The sequence below is a fragment of the Trachemys scripta genome, chromosome 13 (genome assembly GCF_013100865.1).
Source record: "Trachemys scripta elegans isolate TJP31775 chromosome 13, CAS_Tse_1.0, whole genome shotgun sequence".
NCBI classification, from domain to species: domain Eukaryota; kingdom Metazoa; phylum Chordata; order Testudines; family Emydidae; genus Trachemys; species Trachemys scripta.
In genome coordinates, this window is record NC_048310.1 from 39,573,920 (window position 1) to 39,594,204 (window position 20,285).

Sequence of the window (20,285 nt, forward strand, 5' to 3'; positions counted from 1 at the left end):
GGCACACAATCGAGCAGTTCTGATTGCTGCCAGTAGAGGGCAGTCATGCACATAGAAACCAGTTCATTACAATAGCTTTATGATGGACCAGTGCTCATGGCGCTAGCCTGGGGCTCCACAGAGCCTGATCCAATGCCTTGCTCTGCCATAGACTTCTTGTGTGACCTTGGTCCAGTCACTTAGTCCCCCGTGCCTCAGTTTCCCATCCATAAAATAGGGTGACTAGTACTTCCCTGTGGGACTGGGGTGCTGTGAGGAGAAATACACTGTGAGGTACTCAGATACTAGAGCAACAGGGCCATGTGAGTCCCTGAAATATCTGAAGCTTCTTTCTCTAAAGCTTCTGGTGCTGTGGCAGACCCCTATGGGCCAGTGGGTGATGGCCGTTTCTAAGTTGATCGTTTCAATAGTTTTTGAGCGATGGCTGCTTGGGATTCGAGGGGTGAAAAGGAAAATGGCTGTGTCAATGGCTCCCTTTCCCCTTTTGTGTCTGAGCGGCAGGGAGTCCCAGCCGAGCCTGGCTCACTTCTTTTTAAAATGATGATTTTTATACAATTTTTCCCTTTGTTGGCAAGACGCGACCGTGGCTCTTTCCAGCTCTGGCTGTGCTCTTTGATGCGATAGTAATGGGCTGAACAGTTCTTGTTAAACAGCCTCTTTGCAAAGATAAAGGATTTAGCTGCTGCTTTTCTGTTGGGTCTCGCTGCAGCTGTCTGCACTAGGGACGTTTTCCCTTCCAGTGGCCCACCATTGCAGTCACTGGGGAAGCCCAGCATGCTAGCGACGATGGGAGCCTTCGCCCAGCCAAGCTGCCGGGGTGTTACCCACCGTGCTGGCTAATCCTGCGCAGAGCAAGTGGAGAGGGCATGGTGGGTAAAATGCCAGAGGCCATCTACACTAGCTGCCCTCTGTTGCAACAGACTCACTGTCTGCAGTGTTAGCAGGCTCTAGTGTAGACATGGCCTGTACATGAATTAATGGCTGGATCCATTTCTCCTCAGCTCAGTGGGCCAGGTGCAGCACCTCTGACTTCACTGGGACCACCGTCTGCTGTCTGTCTCAGCAGCCATGTTTCTGGCAGCAGCTTGTGCTGCTCCTCTGCCCCACTTTCGGCCAGCATGACAGACCCGTCTCTGTGCTGCTGCTGTCCTGCCTCTCAGCTGTAGGGGAGCTGTGTTTGGGTGGCTGGACCTCATGCACTGCCTAATCGTGTTTTGCACCCGTCAACAGCACTGAGCTGGGTGAACGGTGTCCGGCTTTTCACGTCCTGGCTAATATCCCAGATCTATTGGCGGGCAGAGGAGCAAACCATGGCTGGCTCAGTTTTCTCTGCTCCCTGGCTCCTCAGCCCCAGGGAAACAAGGACCAGATTTTCACAAGAGCTCTGAACCCAATGGACACCCTGTGAAAATCCGGGTCAGGCCCACCACGATGCTATTCCTTCCTTCGCTGGAGGGAAAGGGAAGGCCGGGGGCAGAGGGGCAGGAGCACTGCAGGGACGAGGAATGACAAAACCTAATCAGAGAAGGACAGGAGACGGAAGCCGTGGTACCAGGGTAGAGAGCATGGGGGCCGGGGGTGAGCACATGGTGGGAGGGCCCTGAGGCCGAGCACTTGGTGGGGCAGAGTGTGTGTGAGTCTCCCTGGAGTTGTCAGATCCACTTGAAATTCTCATTCAGACATGGAACTTGTGCCCCGTGTCTCTGAGGCAGTGGCAGGTCCTCTCTGTGCTGGGCATGGACTCAGTGGCACATGGGGCACAGATGGAAGCTCCCCGCATTGCACAGCGGTCTGGGGGATTCCCCTTCTAGGGACCGTCATCTCCTTGAGCCCCCATTGGCATCGGGCTGCTCCCACCTCTCTCGATCCTGGTCCCCACCTCAGAGCGATGGGTTCCCGTGCTGGATCACAGCCTGAGTCCCTCCAGCAGCCCTGCACTGCGGACTCAGCTGTGGAGGAAACTCAGCAGCCAGGCCTGGCTCAGCGGCTCCATGCTGGACCAGGGCACTGCAGGTGGGGCCCAGAGCACACGATCCCACCCACAACATCTGTGCCATAGAGCCACCTAGCCAGGCAAGGGCCCAGGGATGCCTCAGGGCGGGGGCGGGGTTCTCTGCAGAGCCCTTTGGCATGCAGCGCTGGGCAGTTTGAGCCCAAAATGCCCCACGCAGGGCTAGCTAGACCTGTCACACCCTGATGGTGTTGGTGGGTGCTCCCTCCCCCCCAGCAAGGGGCACTGAGCCCTGTGATTCCCCACAATGTATCTGTGTTCTTGTAGTCTGCCCATCATCATGATATCCGAGCTTGATGGCTTTCATAGCCCTTCTCATCAAGGCACTTTACAAGGGTAGTTAAGTATTATCCCCGTTTTACATTTGGGGTAACTGAGGCAGAGAAGTTTAATGCTAAATTTTTCAAAAGCAGCTACTGATCTTGGGTACACACAGACACGTAGTGCACTTAGATTTCCAGAAAGCCTCTGACAAGGTCCCTCACCAAAGGCTCTTACGTAAATTAAAGCTGTCATGGGATCAGAGGGAAGGTCCTTTCATGGATTGAGAACTGGTTAAAAGACAGGGAACAAAGGGTAGGAATGAATGGTAAATTCTCAGAATGGAGAGGGGTAACTAGTGGTGTTCCCCAAGGGTCAGTCCTAGGACCAATCCTATTCAACTTATTCATAAATGATTTGGAGAAAGGGGTAAACAGTGAGGTGGCAAAGTTTGCAGATGATACTAAACTGCTCAAGATAGTTAGGACCAAAGCAGACTGTGAAGAACTTCAAAAGGATCTCACAAAACGAAGTGTTTGGGCAACAAAATAGCAAATGAAATTTAATGTGGATAAATGTAAAGTAATGCACATTGGAAAAAATAACCCCAACTATACATACAATATGAGGGGGGCTAATTTAGCTACAATAAATCAGGAAAAAGATCTTGGAGTCATTGTGGATAGTTCTCTGAAGACGTCCACGCAGTGTGCAGAGGCAGTCAGAAAAAAAAGAAACAGGATGTTAGGAATCATTAAAAAGGAGATAGAGAGTAAGACGGAGAATATATTATTGCCCTTATATTAATCGATGGTGCGCCCACATCTTGAATACTACGTACAGATGTGGTCTCCTCATCTCAAAACAGATATACTGGCACTAGAAAAGGTTCAGAAAAGGGCAACTAAAATGATGAGGGGTTTGGAACGGGTCCCCTATGAGGAGAGATTAAAGAGGCTAGGACTCTTCAGCTTGGAAAAGAGGAGACTAAGGGGGGATATGATAGAGGTCTATAAAATCATGAGTGATGTGGAGAAAGTGGATAAGGAAAAGTTATTTACTTATTCCCATAATACAAGAACTAGGGGTCACCAAATGAAATTAATAGGCAACAGGTTTAAAACAAATACAAGGAAGTTCTTCTTCACACAGAAAATCTATGAGCAATGCTGGAACCTGGCATATTACCATATTAACTAGCTATGTACAGACAGCTCTTCTGCAGCAATCTTCCAACACTGTGAAAGGCGAATGGGAGCCTAGTTCGGCCCCAGGGCAGCGCGGGCCTGTTCTAAAGCCCACGGGACCTATTGGAAAGAATCCTATTGACTTCACTGGGATTTGGCACAGTCCATGCATGAGTAACTAACTGAAGTCAAGTTTCAGTGGTAGCCGTGTTAGTCTGTATCAGCAAAACCAACAAGGAGTCCTTGTGGCACCTTAGAGACTAACAAATGTATTTGGGCATAAGCTTTCGTGGGGGTAAAATGTGTATCTTCCAAAAGAGAAATGGAGCCCTAGGAGCAGAGGAGTTCGTAGCTGATGTTGAGACCTGGGAAATCAGAAAGAGAGCGAGAGAAGGGGACTGAGTAAAAGAGGCAAGAGACACAGGCAGAGGAAGAAAGCGTGGGAGAGAGAAAAGCCAACTAGAAATTGACACCTCTGTAAGAGGTAAGGAGTGAATGAGGGGCAGAGGATGAAATGACAAAGAGAAAGAAAACTCAAAGAAGACTAGCGAGCTGGATTTTGCTTGGCGCTAATGCGCCTCCTGTTTTAATTGCATTTCCCTAGCCATTCGACTCAATCCCTTGGCTGCCTCTAGTCTGAAAATCTTCAACTCCGCTGGGGCTCAGAAATCATTTTAACTGGGTGCAAAAGTAAACAAGGCGCATCGACCCGCCAGACACCCATGCTGTGTGCTGACCGGTCGGGTAACTTCTGCCATTTTCATTTGCAAGGACAGCCCCCTCCAAGGGCCCAAGAGATGGGTTAATATTTTCATTTGTATGTGCAGCCACTGTCAAGGAGAGAAATGACCCAAATACAGCAGCTCTGCACTCCAATGGTGCACTGAGCATGCTTCCCTTGGGCCTACTGTGTGGCAGATGGCAGAGGCATCACATTTCCCCAAATCCCTCAGTAGAACCCCCAGACCCTGCCATACAGAACCACCCTGAAATCACTGGGTGAAATCTCTGGCCTGCGTGCTGCAGGAGGACAGGCAAGACTAGCACAACAGTCCCGTCGGGTCTCTGAGACTTAGTGGGAAAGATTCTTACTAATGTAAATTAAGACAGTTTCAGTCCCAGCTGTACTCCTTGCTTCCGATGTTGGGGAAGAAAGTGGGTGAGGGGATGCTGCTGCAGTGGGAACTGGAGTTGTTAAAGCCCAGCCTTTTGTAGCATTCAGGGCACTGGTTGGAAAAGTGATCGAGCAGAAATGACTTTGTGACATTCCACATTGAATCTCTCAGCGAATGCTGATCACATCTGCTCAGTTCATAAGTCAAAAGAAGGCAGAGGATAAATCCTGTTCTTGTTGGCAGTGGTGTAAATCCAAATCAAACCACTAATTTCAGTGACATTACTCCAAATTTACACCGATGTAACTAGGAGCAGAATTTGCCATGATTTTTCTCATACCCGGCAGCACGGAAACCTCCAGCTGGGTTCTCTCTGCCTCTTCCATCGTTGCTGGTAATAAAGTTTCTGCAGCCAGATCTCAGCTCACAGTTTTGGAACAGAATCGAGTTGGTACTGTTCGATGTTAACGAGAACCCAGGTAGCTCTCCCCTAGCTGCAGTGACTCTGTCAGTGCAAAGAGCTCTGGGGTTATTTTAGCTCAACCAGCAATAATTCTTTGAATTGCCTTGCGCTCAACATCCAGCATATTTTTCCTGACTGTCTGATTTAAAATAATCACAAATGCTTTCAAACTGAGATAGAAACTAATGTGGGCAGATTTTGAAAGCAAATGAACCCAAGCCACTACCTTCTGTAAATGCTTCCCAGGGTCACTTTTGCTGTTTGTTTACCGAGACTTGTTGGGTTGTGGAGTGAGAGACAAGTCTTTCTTAAGCAGGTGGCTTTGTTTAATTGGTCTCTGCAATGCCCTGAAGGGAGAGATGATAATCAGGAGAGGTTTCCTTCACAGGTGTTGGCGAGATGAAGGGTGGAGAAGGGAGGGGGAAGAGAAGGGCCCCAAGGACAAGGCTGAAAACAAAAAATGATGATTTGGATGAACAAACCTTGAGCCACAGATGGAAAGAGATGGAGATAAAGGTGGATGGGACACTCCCGTGGAATCTTTGTTCTATCCTTGGATCTTACTTAATTCCTACTTCACTGCTGCCACTGACTCCTCTCCCTTGTTCCTGAGCCTTGCTGTTCACCTTGGTTCTTGCTACAGGATTTTAAATCGTTTTGTATTTTCCCTGCCCCAGTTTATGACCCCAAGTGCCTGGAGGCTCCCTGGACTTACAAGCGAAGACCACTCCATGATCATTCCCTAGTGCCTCTTCCCCCCTAGACTCAACTTCACCTTCTCACCCAGCTTTACCATGCTGCGGAGTTTCTGCTAGAGAAGGGCTAAGCTGGGATCATCTGGAGTCCCTCCAGATTCAGGGGTGTTTCAATTTGTAGCTTTGCTTCGGGCGAACGTCTGTTTCTCGCCTTCTGCTCTAATTGCTGTCAAAGTGTGATGCAATGGCAAGGACATGGCTAATGATAAGCTAGCATGACAATTGGCAGCCATGCCAAATAAGTGGCCCCTGGTCTCCTGGGAAGTCCTCTTCCCACCCATAAATTGCAGTTTACACAGCAACACCCAGTTTACTCAGACTGTGTGTGTTTATTAGATGTTCCAGATGTATCAGGTCTGATGTTTTAACCCCTCCACAAATACAAGGTTCCCCACCAGTCTGTTCCAATTAGCAAATACTTCTAGAGATGAAAGGTCTACCAGGAGATTTCTGAGGAGAGTTTAAGTAGCTGAGCACCAGTCATTGCATCTTGATGACCTGCACACCCATCACTCCCTGCCTTTTGCTAGTGTTCAGGCTTATTCCTGCGGGAATCTGAGTCTTTCTCCCGCTTCACGGCTGCTGTTTCCTTCTGATGGAAGCTACAGATCCGTGTCCCAGGAAAGCCCTTCAGCACCTTTAGCCTGGGGGAAGAAGGGGGCGCTTGAAACTAATAAGAAGTTGTTTATTTATTGTAAGCACTCAGGCAGACTGTACATCAGCGCTCCCGCTCCCCTGTGAATGAAGAGCCTGGAGTCCTGGAGACTTAGGGTTCCCCCTGCTCTGTCTGGGGAATTCCATTCAATACATTATATAATGGAATTCCCACGAAGGACATTCCTTTTGTGCAGGATGGGTGAGATGTGAAGGTTTCAGGACCAGGTAAATGGATGGATTACAAGGGTCTGCAAGTGGCTATGATTCAGCGCTGGCTTACCTGGCTAACTACCCCTTGATAGCAGTTGTCCGTGACAGAGAAGCTGGGCATTTTGAAATAACAGCTGTATAGAGATCCTTCTGCACAGCCAAGCTCACTCCCTGCTTCAAGAGGGACACGGAGAGGAAGTAAGGGGATCGGACGTACACAGGGGGTTTCTTTCTGCTCCACCATTAGGACAGATTTAAAGCCAATTTTCATTTTCAGGTTGCATTGACATCTCTGGGCTCAGATGGGTCAAAACTGCAAAAACTTCACTTGCCATCTGGTTTTGAAGCCAACAGCTGACTGAAAGGACACAACAGACACCCCTAAACCTTCACCTAGGAGATGGTGCTGGCTGTCATGCCTGCAGACAGCTCACCCCATCCTAGCATACCTCTACCCGCTTAGCATAGCTTGCTACCAGCATAACCATGCACATTCCATCCCCCCAGCTACCGCACAGAGAACAAAAGCTACAGAACTGACCAAAGATCTGGACTCTTCACATAGAGATTTAAGACTGGGGTCAAATTCAACCCAGGTGCAAACAGGTACAACGCCACTGACTTCAGCTAAATTATGCTGGGTTACCCCAGGGTTTAATTTTAGTGCAAGTGTCACTTTTATTCCCCATCAGATCTGGACCTTGCTGAACATCAAACAGAACCAGCAGAAGGAGGATTATTGGGCTGCCTGACCTAGAACACAGAACAGTACCACAAGGGATTGGAGTTAAGATTGGGGGAGTCCAGCAAGCAAGAACTATTGGGGTAACAAAGCAAAACACCAGCCAGCTCCATCTTTTAAAAGGCAGCTGCAAAGTTCCCACAAGGGCACAGCCCTGTCACAAGCAAAGCCAGACCCAGCACATTACAGTAGGAGTTCGTCCTGTGTCGCTTAGGTTGCTGGTGGCAATGTCACACCAAACAGAGCAGATGGGCCGGGAGACTCCTAGGTGCAATACCTAGTGCTCGGCTCTCCTAGCTGGAGCCGTGTCCATTGAAAAAGTTCCCTCCAATTAATAACAATAAAAAGCCCCTTAAAACGTGCAGTTAGGAAAAGTTTTTTTTTATAGCTGTCCCAATAGAAAAATATACATTTCAAAACCCAAATGCACACAGATCTGACTCTAGCAATAGCACACAGGGATGGATTTTTATCAAATATTTAAGGGTTGTTTTAAAAATCCTCCTAAAAGTATCTGAGATTTAAAAGAAGTTTTGGGGGTGAGGTTCTTACTGACCATCAGAATCGTAATGTTTCCAGATGTCCAGGAACTGGGATGCTGTGAGCTCAGCCAAGTGCAGGTAAGGGGTTTGCTGCTTCACCGCCATGGTCAGCTGCCAGGGCAACCCTCAGTGCTGCTCTCTGTCTCCTCTCAGCTCCAGTGATCTCGCCACCAATATCTCCAGCCTCTCTCTGCTCTGCCTTTATATAAACCCTCTGGAGCTTGCACAGGGCCCTGGCAGCCACTAGAGGGCGCACAGTCTCTGAGAACCTAAGATCTAGCCAGAAAAAGGAAGGGAATGCAAGAGAGAAATGGGTAGAGATTGGGAGGTGTGGAGCATAAGGGGGGGTGAGGCGCTGAAGGGAGGATCTGAGTTTCCAGGATTTCGCTAACATCCGGGAGTTTCTGTGTACAGGAGCCAACCGATCTAGTTAAAAAGAGCTGGATCTGGAATTGGTGTCATTGATCTGCTGAGAGGTCACCAGCCCTAGCATGGTACCCTCTCTACTGAAAGTGGCTCTATGTGCTCCCGAGTGAACTGGCCGGCTTGCTGGGCTTTAGGGTGAGACAGACCAGTTGGACCCATTGTAACGGAGTCCAGGGCAAAGTGGGCTGAGCTCAAAGACTTTCAAGACTCCCCTGGGTTGTGGCACCCAAGCCCTGGGACAGGACCTGGGTAAGAGAATTCAGTGCTGTTCTGGCTTGGTCCAGCTGTGTAGTAAGGAGAAATAGTTATTTGGTGGTCACTGTGAATTGGGCTGGAAGGTCTCCGGCCAGCTCCACCCCCCCAAACTGGTACTCGTTGGCCTCTTTATTGTCAGTCTCAGCAGAGAAACCAAGGCCTGGGAAGGCCAGGGAGACTGAAGTCCCCTCTCACCCTCAGAGGCTGCTGTGATCTGGAATGCTGCCCTCCCTCCCCAGCTCTCCAGCCAGTCCTTCCCCAGGGTATGTGGCTGTGCTACTCCGTAGCAGTGTTGTATCCATCAAGCATGGATGGATCTGTCCTAGACCACGGGATGCTATTCGAGGAAGGACTGCTAGGCAGAGATGGCGTTCACCTTTCGAGGAGAGGAAAGACCCTATTTGGACACAGACTGGCTAACCTAGTGAGGAGGGCTTTAAACTAGGTTCGACGGGGACAGGTGAGCAAAGCCCACAGGTAAGTGGGGAACATGGAGACCGGGGAGATGGGTCGGAAACAAGAGGGAGTGTGGGCTATATTGTCAGAGAGAAAGGAGGGTCAGGACAAAACTGGGAGGAAAGATCAAACCAGTATCTTAGATGCCTATATACAAATGCGAGAAGTATGGGCAATAAGCAGGAAGAACTGGAAGTGCTAATAAATAAATACAACTATGACATTGTTGGCATCACTGAAACTTGGTGGGATAATACACATGATTGGAATGTTGGTGTGGATGGGTACAGCTTGCTCAGGAAGGATAGACAGGGGAAAAAAGGAGGAGGTGTTGCCTTGTATATTAAAAATGTACACACTTGGACTGAGGTAGAGATGGACATAGGAGACGGAAGTGTTGAGAGTCTCTGGGTTAGGCTAAAAGGGGTAAAAAACAAGGGAGATGTCATGCTAGGCGTCTACTACAGGTCACCTAACCAGGTGGAAGAGGTGGATGAGGCTTTTTTTAAGCAACTAACAAAATCATCCAAAGCCCAAGATTTGGTGGTGATGGGGGACTTCAACTATCCAGATATATGTTGGGAAAATAACACAGCGGGGCACAGACTATCCAACAAATTCTTGGACTGCGTTGCAGACAACTTTTTATTTCAGAAGGTTGAAAAAGCTACTAGGGGGGAAGCTGTTCTAGACTTGATTTTAACAAATAGGGAGGAACTCGTTGAGAATGTGAAAGTAGAAGGCAGCCTGGGTGAAAGTGATCATGAAATCATAGAGTTTGCAATTCTAAGGAAGGGTAGAAGGGAGAACAGCAAAATAGAGACAATGGATTTCAGGAAGGCAGATTTTGGTAAGCTCAGAGAGCTGATAGGTAAGGTCCCATGGGAATCAAGACTGAGGGGAAAAACAACTGAGGAGAGTTGGCAGTTTTTCAAAGGGTTAGGAAAGATAGGAAATGTGGCAAAAGACCACCTTGGCTTAACCATGAGATCTTGCATGATCTAAAAAATAAAAAGGAGTCATATAAAAAATGGAAACTGGGACAGATTACAAAGGATGAATATAGGCAAACAACACAGGAATGCAGGGGCAAGATTAGAAAGGCAAAGGCACAAAATGAGCTCAAACTAGCTACAGGAATAAAGGGAAACAAGAAGACTTTTTATCAATACATTAGAAGCAAGAGGAAGACCAAAGACAGGGTAGGCCCACTGCTTAGTGAAGAGGGAGAAATAGTAACAGGAAACTTGGAAATGGCGGAGATGCTTAATGACTTCTTTGTTTCGGTCTTCACCGAGAAGTCTGAAGGAATGCCTAATATAGTGAATGCTAATGAGAAGGGGGTAGGTTTAGCAGATAAAATAAAAAAAGAACAAGTTAAAAATCACTTAGAAAAGTTAGATGCCTGCAAGTCACCAGGGCCTGATGAAATGCATCCTAGAATACTCAAGGAGCTAATAGAGGAGGTATCTGAGCCTCTAGCTATTATCTTTGGAAAATCATGGGAGACGGGAGAGATTCCAGAAGACTGGAAAAGGGCAAATATAGTGCCCATCTATAAAAAGGGAAATAAAAACAACCCAGGAAACTACAGACCAGTTAGTTTAACTTCTGTGCCAGGGAAGATAATGGAGCAAGTAATTACGGAAATCATCTGCAAACACTTGGAAGGTGGTAAGGTGATAGGGAACAGCCAGCATGGATTTGTGAAGAACAAATCATGTCAAACCAATCTGATAGCTTTCTTTGATAGGATAATGAGCCTTATGGATAAGGGTGAAGCTGTGGATGTGGTATACCTAGACTTTAGTAAGGCATTTGATACAGTCTCGCATGATATTCTTATCGATAAACTAGGCAAATACAATTTAGATGGGGCTACTATAAGGTGGGTGCATAACTGGCTGGATAACTGTACTCAGAGAGTTGTTATTAATGGTTCCCAATCCTGCTGGAAAGGCATAACGAGTGGGGTACCGCAGGGGTCTGTTTTGGGACCGGCGCTGTTCAATATCTTCATCAACGACTTAGATATTGGCATAGAAAGTACGCTTATTAAGTTTGTGGATGATACCAAACTGGGAGGGATTGCAACTGCTTTGGAGGACAGGGTCATAATTCAAAATGATCTGGACAAATTGGAGAAATGGGCTGAGTTAAATAGGATGAAGTTTAACAAAGACAAATGCAAAGTGCTCCACTTAAGAAAAAAAAAATCAGTTTCACACATACAGAATGGGAAGAGACTGTCTAGGAAGGAGTACGGCAGAAAGGGGTTATAGTGGACCTCAAGCTAAATATGAGTCAACAGTGTGATACTGTTGCAAAAAAAGCAAACATGATTCTGGGATGTATTAACAGGTGTGTTGTGAGCAAGACATGAGAAGTCATTCTTCCGCTCTACTCTGCTCTGGTTAGGCCTCAGCTGGAGTATTGTGTCCAGTTCTGGGCACCGCATTTTAAAAAAGATGTGGAGAAATTGGAAAGGGTCCAGAGAAGAGCAACAAGAATGATTAAAGGTCTTGAGAACATGACCTATGAAGGAAGGCTGAAAGAACTGGGTTTGTTTAGTTTGGAAAAGAGAAAACTGAGAGGGGACATGATAGCAGTTTTCAGGTATGTAAAAGGGTGTCATAAGGAGGAGGGAGAAAACTTGTTCACCTTAGCCTCTAAGGATAGAACCAGAAGCAATGGGCTTAAACTGCAGCAAGGGAGGTCTAGGTTGGACATTAGGAAAAAGTTCCTAACTGTCAGGGTGGTTAAACACTGGAACAAATTGCCTAGGGAGGTTGTGGAATCTCCATCTCTGGAGATATTTAAGAGTAGGTTAGATAAATGTCTATCAGGGATGGTCTAGACGGTATTTGGTCCTGCCATGCGGGCAGGGGACTGGACTCGATGACCTCTCGAGGTCCCTTCCAGTCCTAGAATCTATGAATAAAGCAGAGTATGAACAACTTCAACAGAACTTTATTTACAGTGGAAGTCCCTTTTCCAAGCTGTAGCTGCACATTCTGTAACTCTCCCAGCCTCCTCAACTCCTCCCCCTCCTTCCTGTTTCTTGTCCTTTCAGACTCCCAACAGCCAGTGCTCCCAGTTCTAATAATCACATGCAGCATCTAAACACCACAAGCAGGCAGCTCAGAGAGGATAAGAGTTCTAGCCCTGCTCACCCAACAAAGAATCCGTTTGGGCTGAAGTGGTGGAGATGTATCTTTGTGGAGTCACAGGCTGGCAACTGCAACAGGCCTTATTAGTGGCCTTCCTTACAAAGCAGCCCTTCTAGAGTGTGGTCCAGCTCCTGGTGGGATCACCGGGGGATTGCTGCTGCCTCTTCCCCGATGGGCCTGTTCACTGGGGAGGGGAGGTGGGTCTCTGAGGCTGTCAGTCCAGAACCTTACACAGGCACTGGCCATTGACAATTAAAAGAGAGACTCAAACTGGCCCAGCTGCTGTGCTGTAGGGCTCCCCTACAGGATCAGAGACAGTGGCGCTCAATAACTAGACAGATGTGATCCACACTGAGCAGGCTAGGCCAGAGCGAGGGATGTATCTTCGTTCCTGGCCCACCCTCACACAAGGATTTTGCTGTAACAAATCAGACTGAGCATGCCTTGGGAAATATCACTGTCTGCTGTTGTGAGGCCCAGACTCTCTGGTCTCTTGCTCTCCAACCCAGTGGGACCAGAAAGGCTGGGAGGTGGAAGCGTGCCCCCAGCAGGCCAGTGGTCTCATCTACTATAGAGGCCGATATGGTTATTGTCCCTATAAATGCCTGATCCTGTCTCTGAAATTGCAAAGCCCTTGGCACTAACAGCCCCTTATGGCAGCAGGTTCTATAGGCCAGCCGTGCATCTGGCAGGGAGGCACCTAGTGGAGGTGAGAGAGAAGCAGTTTGGGTAGGGGGCACTCTGGGTGAAGGGACCGAATCCAGTCCTGTTGTAAGAGGTCAGGACTGTGCTGATGCTGAATTTGGCCCTGGAGAGATCTGGGGTAATCAGAGTGTAATCCTTCTGCCAGGTGGAGCTGGCAGCAACCAGGGCCAGGTTCAATGGCTAGGGGGTCCTTTTCAACACGAACTGGCTCGTGCCCCCACCCAGTAACCTGGGAAATTACTCAACAGTCCTGGGTGCCTGAGAGGCAATACTTCCCCACTCGCAAGCAGAGTCTGAGTGTAGAAAAGAAACTTAATGAAAGGAAGGAAGTCCCCTGACATTAATTAGGGAAAATGCCACAAGTAGGATTCATAATCATAAAACTGTGAGCAGGACACCCACCCCAGAGTGTGTGGGGCGGTGTCTTCTGCCTCATGTTCTTCAGTGCTAGAACCAACGTGCCCCCCCCACTCCCTCACCACACCCCACTCGCAGTGGCTGTCCTTGGGCAGTGAGGACCCAGGGTTCAGAGGTGCACATGGGTGAGTTCACCTCCCACCTCAGGAAAAAGACACCTAGAAGAAGACCTCGTCACCTGGCCACCTTGCCAGCCACTGCTCCTCGCTGCCTGGCCGTCCTGCTCACCACTTTCACTGACTGCCCATCAGTCACCTCGTGCTGCCACCTGCCTCTCTTCTGTGACCTCTGTAGGTCAGTCTCTTAGTGATTTTTTAGCTCTCAGCAGGCTGGGCAAGAACACTGCCCAACCGCAAGTGATTTCAGCTCTCACTGAGTACTTAACAGAACAACAGGCTCCTAATGGAGCCTATTTAGTTCTGTCTTTAAACTGTGGGGAGGAACAGGTTATAGGACCAGGGACCCTAAGGGTACATCTACACTACAGGGGAGAGTCGATTTAAGATACGCAAATTCAGCTACGTGAATAGCGTAGCTGAATTCGACGTATCGCAGCCGACTTACCCCGCTGTGAGGACGGCGGCAAAATCGACTTCTGCGGCTTTCTGTCGACGGCGCTTACTCCCACCTCCGCTGGTGGAGTAAGAGCGCCGATTCGGGGATCGATTGTCACGTCCCGACAGGACGCGATAAATCGATCCCTCGAGAGGTCGATTTCTACCCGCCGATTCAGGCGGGTAGTGTAGACCTAGCCTTAGAGAGACTCCACACCTCCTGGCTGAGAAACCTGTCCCCACCCCTCTTACAGGCATCTAGCATTCAAACCCCTGGCTTAGCAAGTTCCTTTCAGCTGAGAGTGACCCCTCCTTTGGGACAGGTTAAGCACAGTTCTGCTCCCCTTTATTCATACAATAAAGACAACAACACTGATAACAGCATTTCACCTCCCCTGCATTCAGCACTAAAGTGATTTCTAACCCAACACCAGCCAAAGTTGATCACTTTGAGCAACACTGTAAATACAGGTTTCAGATTGATAGCCATGTTAATCTGTATCAGCAAAAACAACGAGGAGTCCTTGTGGCACCTTAGAGACTAACAAATGTATTTGGGCATAAGCTTTCATGGGCTAAAACCCACTTCATCAGATGCATGGAGTGAAAAATACAGTAAGCAGTGTATATATTACAGCACATGAAAAGACGGGAGTTGCCTTATCAAGTAGGGGGTCAGTGCTAACGAGGCCAATTCAATCAAAATTCAATTTAAAAACTTCAAAAACAGATTTCAATGAGAAACTGCCGAACTGGAATTAATTTGCAAACTGGACACCATCAAATTAGGCCTGAATAAAGACTGGGAGTGGCTGGGTCACTACAAAAAGTAATTTTCCCTCTGTTGATACTCACACCTTCTTGTCAACTGCTGGGAATGGGCGACGTCCACCTTGATTGAATTGGCTTCGTTAGCACTGACCCCCCACTTGGTAAGGCTTGGGATGGGCCTGGGTTTTGGAGCAGGAGGATCTGAATTTCTCTCTCTGTTGCTGTTGTAAAGAGTCATGGAGAGCACCATAGTGATGGCTTTGAAGTTCCTAGTTGGCCAGGGATTGGTTACAATAGGAACTCTCTGGTGCCGTGGGTACACGTGTATGGTGACTGATGCAGTGTGAATTCTATAGTGGTATTAGCCATGTGTTGGTGAACAGCACCAAGCACGCTCTGAAATCGTGCTGTTACTCACACACTGGTAAATATAAAGGAACTGGAGTCTCCCTTGCCTGGAACAGTTTGTGTCTGTTGTTGTCAAAGAACATTGCTGCTGCGGCTGCATCCCCTTTCCAACCTGTTATTGTAGGCCCTGGGGAGGGTGCAGTTTCCTGCTAGGTCACCGGGATGGCTTGCTGTTGCTTCTCTTTATGACAGTGGCATTGCAAGAAGGTCTCTGCCGCTCTCCTCTTGGTCTAACTGCACTGTCTTGACTTCTTCTCAGGCACACCGGGTGTTGTTTCAACCTGTTGGCCCTGCCAACTGTCTCATTTGACCCAGAGCGGAGTTCTGCTTCCGTTAGCACGGAGGATGCAAAAATCAAACTGACCTCTTGTACAGGGATGTTGCATTACTGTTGGCAGCATGGAGCCAACACAAACCCACACCCTCAAATGCACGCACCCACCTCCCTCCCCGCTACACACAGACCTTATATACCACCGAAAGTGGGTCAGGTGCTTCACCGACAAGTGGAAACTCCAGGGCCCTATTCTGAGCTCTCCCAAGAGTAAATCAGTGATAACTTGGGGGTTAGACTAGATAACCCTTCTAACACTAGGGTTCTATGAGTGTAATTCCACTGAGGTCAAAGGGCCAGATCCTGGGCTAGTCTGTGGCTGCTGTACACCACTCCAGCGGCACAAAGCTGCCTAAACCCCACTGAACCAGCCAGCGGAGGGAATGCTCGGGTGGTAGCTCTAATCCACCCCTCCAAGCCCTTGGTGCAGGGGATGCATTTAGGGACTGCCTGGGCGGTCCCTGGGACAGCCCTAGGAGGCCATTGGCAGCCCGCACTGTTTGCAGCACCTTCTGGCTACTCTGAGCTATGCTAAGGGGCCAGTCCAATGGTGGCTGAGGGTGGGGCACCAACAGCACCTTTGCCCACCCCCCCTGAGCTGTATGGATCACTCTGCGGCCATAGGCCAGGGCCTGGCTGACGTGGAGGTATCTCAGGCCAAAGGGACCTCAGTCCCTTAAAATTGGGGAGGGATAGCTCAGTGGTTTGTGCATTGGCCTGCTAAACCCAGGGTTGTGAGTTCAATCCTTGAGGGGGCCATTTAGGGATCTGGGGCAAAATCAGTACTTGGTCCTGCTAGTGAAGGCGGGGGCTGGACTTGATGACCTTTCAACGTCCCTTCCAGTTCTAGGAGATAGGATGTCTCCATTAATTTAATCCAAGGGGCCAGTTCTGGCACCTCAGTGGGACTGTGCCAAGTGGGAGACAGGGCCTGACCCAGGGAATAGACACCTGTGGTGAGGAGGCGATGGTGCTGGGCACAGACTTGGCAGTGCCCTGGCTTTGGGGATGGGGGGCTTGGTTTCGTTCCTTGGATCGTTCGGGTTTGGTTTCAGTCTATGGCTGCCCTTCTCTGGGGGAAGTGTGGAAAGCAAACGAGGAGGCCAAGCAGGTCCGAAGTGTGGCTCTAAGAGTGGGGAAAAAGCAGAGAGACAAATGGGAAGGGGGACTTTGGCCCAGCACCAGCGCAGAAGCCCGAGGGCACAAAGGAGGGCTAAAGGCCCCTCCTGAGCTGCACCTCTTGATGGGTGCAGTCCCGGATCTGTCTCATGGGGCTCAAGGCAAGCTCACGGCCAGATGGAGCGATTCACCAAGGAGAGCTCCCAAACACAAGCCGTGGAGGTGATGCTGGCCAGGAGCAGGGAGATGATCGGCTTTCAGATATGCATTCCCAAGGAGCCGCAGGGGGCTCTGGAGGGACTAAGGAATAGTAACGTGGCCCCCACGTTTCCCTTCTGTGGGAGGTGGAAGGAAATATCCTGGGGGGCAAAAGCACAGAAATGTGCCCTCCATGTTCCATGTCCTTGTCAGGAGAGGGGCAGAGGGGGCCTCTGAGACTGGTGCACAGCGCCAGGGGACCCACCTTCCCCACCCCCATGGGAGAACCCCGGGGGCTGGTGCAAGAACCTGTGACTCGTGGGAGGAGGGAAGCTAGCGTCTGCAGCACAGCAGCATCATAGGTGCTGGAGCTGGGGGCGCTGCAGCACCCCCTGGCTTGAGGCGCTTTCCATTATATCCAGGGTTCCAGGGGTTCCAGTTTGGCTCAATGGCTCTCGCACCCGCACTATATAAATGTTCCAGCGCCCCTGAGCAGCATGACACACGCCTTTCACCTCATTCTTTCCTTGACAATGAGCTATACATAAACCCAGAGAGTGGCCTCTCTACTCTCCTCCCCTGGGGGCTGCATATGTTCCTTTTCTCAAAGGCTAAATGAGCTTGTGTCTCAGCTAGCCAGAGCATGCCACGGGGCAGAGAGGCCACGGGCCAAGTTCTCAGTGACTGGGGCGGCATTCCACAAGAGAACGCTGAAACCAGGGGTTCTGGGTGTGCTGCCACCCCAGGCGTTATCAGCACCCCTGAGCAACACAACAGCAAGGCCTGGTAACCAGAGGGGAGGCGGGGTGTGTGCTCACACAGGGCGCACAGTCATCCCCCAGGAGATGGTGAGTCTGAGCAGAGCCATTGGGATCGGCTGTTCACTAATCCTTCCATATGGCAGCTGTGAAGACCTCACCATTTCCTTCAGCAGCTCTCAGTTCTCCTGAGCACCAGATGGCCTTTCCTTGCGAGAACAAACAGATGAATAGAAGACTGATTCCAATGGGAAATTTGGATTTCGGCGCACTCTGGCCAGGTGATCCTTCCCTTGGAAACTCTGCACCCAAGTGTCTTTAAGACAAATTGCTCCTATCTAAGTAGGTGGGGGGGTCTTTCCCTTGACTGGCAGGTAGCTCAGCCAATCCCTGCCCTACAGTAATGGAATTTAACTCTGTCAACTCTGCTGCAGTGAGTATAAAGCACAGAGGTGGGCGGGAATCTCTGCTTTCAGGTCTGCTGCTTGGAAACTCAAACCAGATTCAGCAGCTTCCCAGCTAGGTCTTCCAGCAGCCCAGTAACAGGAATGCTTGGACAGCATTGCCACAAAGGCTAAAAGATAGGAGTGGCCCTGTCAGAACTTGACCCATGGTTCTTCCAGTCCATTGTCCTGTGTCTGAGGACAGGCAGCACTGAGGCTCCAGGGGACTGTCTAAAACCCTCCTACTGCAGCTATTTGTGCAGTATTAGCCCATGACAGGAATTTCTTCTGGACTCAGGGATAATCAGTTTCTGCCCAGGATCAGGATTAACAGCCCTTCTCACTGTTCTATTAGATTGTCTTTTGTGTCACTCAGCTTGTAGATACCTCTGTACGGCCTCATTATTTCCCTCTCCAAACTAAGGCCCTGATCCTGCAAACACTTAGGCATGTGTTTGACTGTAAGCATGTGAATACTTTCATTGAAGTCAATGGGGGCTACTCACATGAGTAAAGTTCACCGTGCATGTAACTGTTTGCAGAAGCAGGGAGCTATTCCCTGCAGCTAGACCCCTGCACTCAAAAAGAGCCCTGTTGAAGTCTCCACACAGGCTCACAGGTCTGTCTGCATAGAGCAGCTTGCAATGCAGGGCCTATGGAGTTGTAGTTCGGATGATGTAAGCAAGCAGTCTATAGGAGGACAGTGGAGTCTTTATTCAAGCAGCTCTCAAAAATATACGACTCTCTGGTATCTTGAAAATGTCCTCTCCTTGCTCTCCCTTCCAAAATTTCCATGGGTGTCTTTGCATTTAGCAATGTTTGCATTAAATCCTAATAAAATCTTTGGGTCTGATTCTCCTCTCCCACCAGTGTAAATGAGAAATAGACTCTATGAAATCAATGCAGCTAAATTGATATGAATGAGAGGAAGGAGCAGACCTCTAAAAGCCAGAGCCAATGGGAGTTAGTTGCCTAAATACTTTTGAGGATCTGGGCCTAAATCTTTGAGATCTTCTTTGGAAGACATTTTCATGAAAGGAAAACAATGCAAAGATTATATACAGAAGTTGGGGTCAGCAGCAAATTATGCATGAGAACTTTCCCTCCACCCCCAGATCCAGTAACATCAAGTCAGTGACACCATCAGAGGACCCACCCACTCAGTCACACCATCAGGGGCTCATTCACCTGCATGTCTACTAATGTGATATATGCCATCATGTGCCAGCAATGCCCCTCTGCCATGTACGTGGCCAAACCGGACAGTCCCTACATAAAAGAATAAATGGACACAAATCGGACATCAGGAATGGTAACATACACAAGCCAGTAGGAGAACACTTCAATCTCCCTGGACATTCTATAACAGATTTAAAAGTCACTATTCTTGAACAAAAAAACTTCAGAAACAGACTTCAAAGAGAAACAGCAGAACTAAAATTCATTTGCAAATTCAACACCATTAATCTGGGCTTGAATAGGGACTGGGAGTGGCTGGCTCATTACAGAAGCAGCTTTGCCTCTCCTGGAATTGACACCTCCTCATCTATTATTGGAGTGGACTACATCCACCCTGATTGAATTGGCCCTGTCAACACTGGTTCTCCACTTGCGAGGTAACTCCCTTCTCTTCATGTGCCATTATATAATGTCTGCAGCTGTAACTTTCACTCCATGCATCTGAAGAAGTGAGGTTTTTTACCCATGAAAGCTTATGCCCAAATAAATCTGTTAGTCTTTCACGTGCCACTGGACTCCTTGTTGATCAAGTCAGATTATTGGTGGATTTTTTTTCTGCTTCCTGTCAGCTTCAGAATTATAGAAGATTTCCAGACCCAAACAAACAGGTGAAACCTGAGGTTTGTCACTTGCTCTAACAAAACGTGCCTCGGGGAAGAAATGTTGCCATGGATACAGGAACCCAGATCCAAAGAGGAGGTTTGTCCAAAGTAAGTGGTTAATTAAAAATTAAAGGAATATAGAAAAGTTCATACAGGCACAGAACAGAAAACTAATCACTGGCAAACAGATGCTAAGTTATCTACAGAGACAGGGCTGGCTCTAGGATTTTTGCCGCCCCAAGCAGAAACAATTTTGGCCGCCCTCCCCCCCCCCCTTTTTTTTCTTACCGCATCCCCGGCCCCGCCTCAGCTCCGCTCCTTCCCCAAATTCCCAGCCCTGTCTCCTCCCCCCCAGGCTCTCAAGCCTAGGAGGGAGGGGGGGAAGCAGCGCGTGCGCCGCGGCCACTCAGAGTCTCCCCCTCCCTCCCAGGCTCTCAAACCTGGGAGGGAGGGGGAGCAGTGGCGCGCGAATCAGCTGTTTTGCGCG

The 20,285-nt window shown here is 49.0% G+C and overlaps 1 protein-coding gene across 1 annotated transcript in view; it reads right to left on the reverse strand.

The window, feature by feature from the left end:
• CALB2 (calbindin 2) overlaps positions 1 to 8,048 on the reverse strand; it is a 52,517-nt gene extending 44,469 nt beyond the window's left edge. Inside the window, exon 1 of the mRNA XM_034788787.1 lies at positions 7,958 to 8,048. Within this exon, the coding sequence (XP_034644678.1) occupies positions 7,958 to 8,048 (91 nt within the window). The remainder of the gene's footprint in view (positions 1 to 7,957) is intronic.
• Positions 8,049 to 20,285: the final 12,237 nt, after the last annotated feature.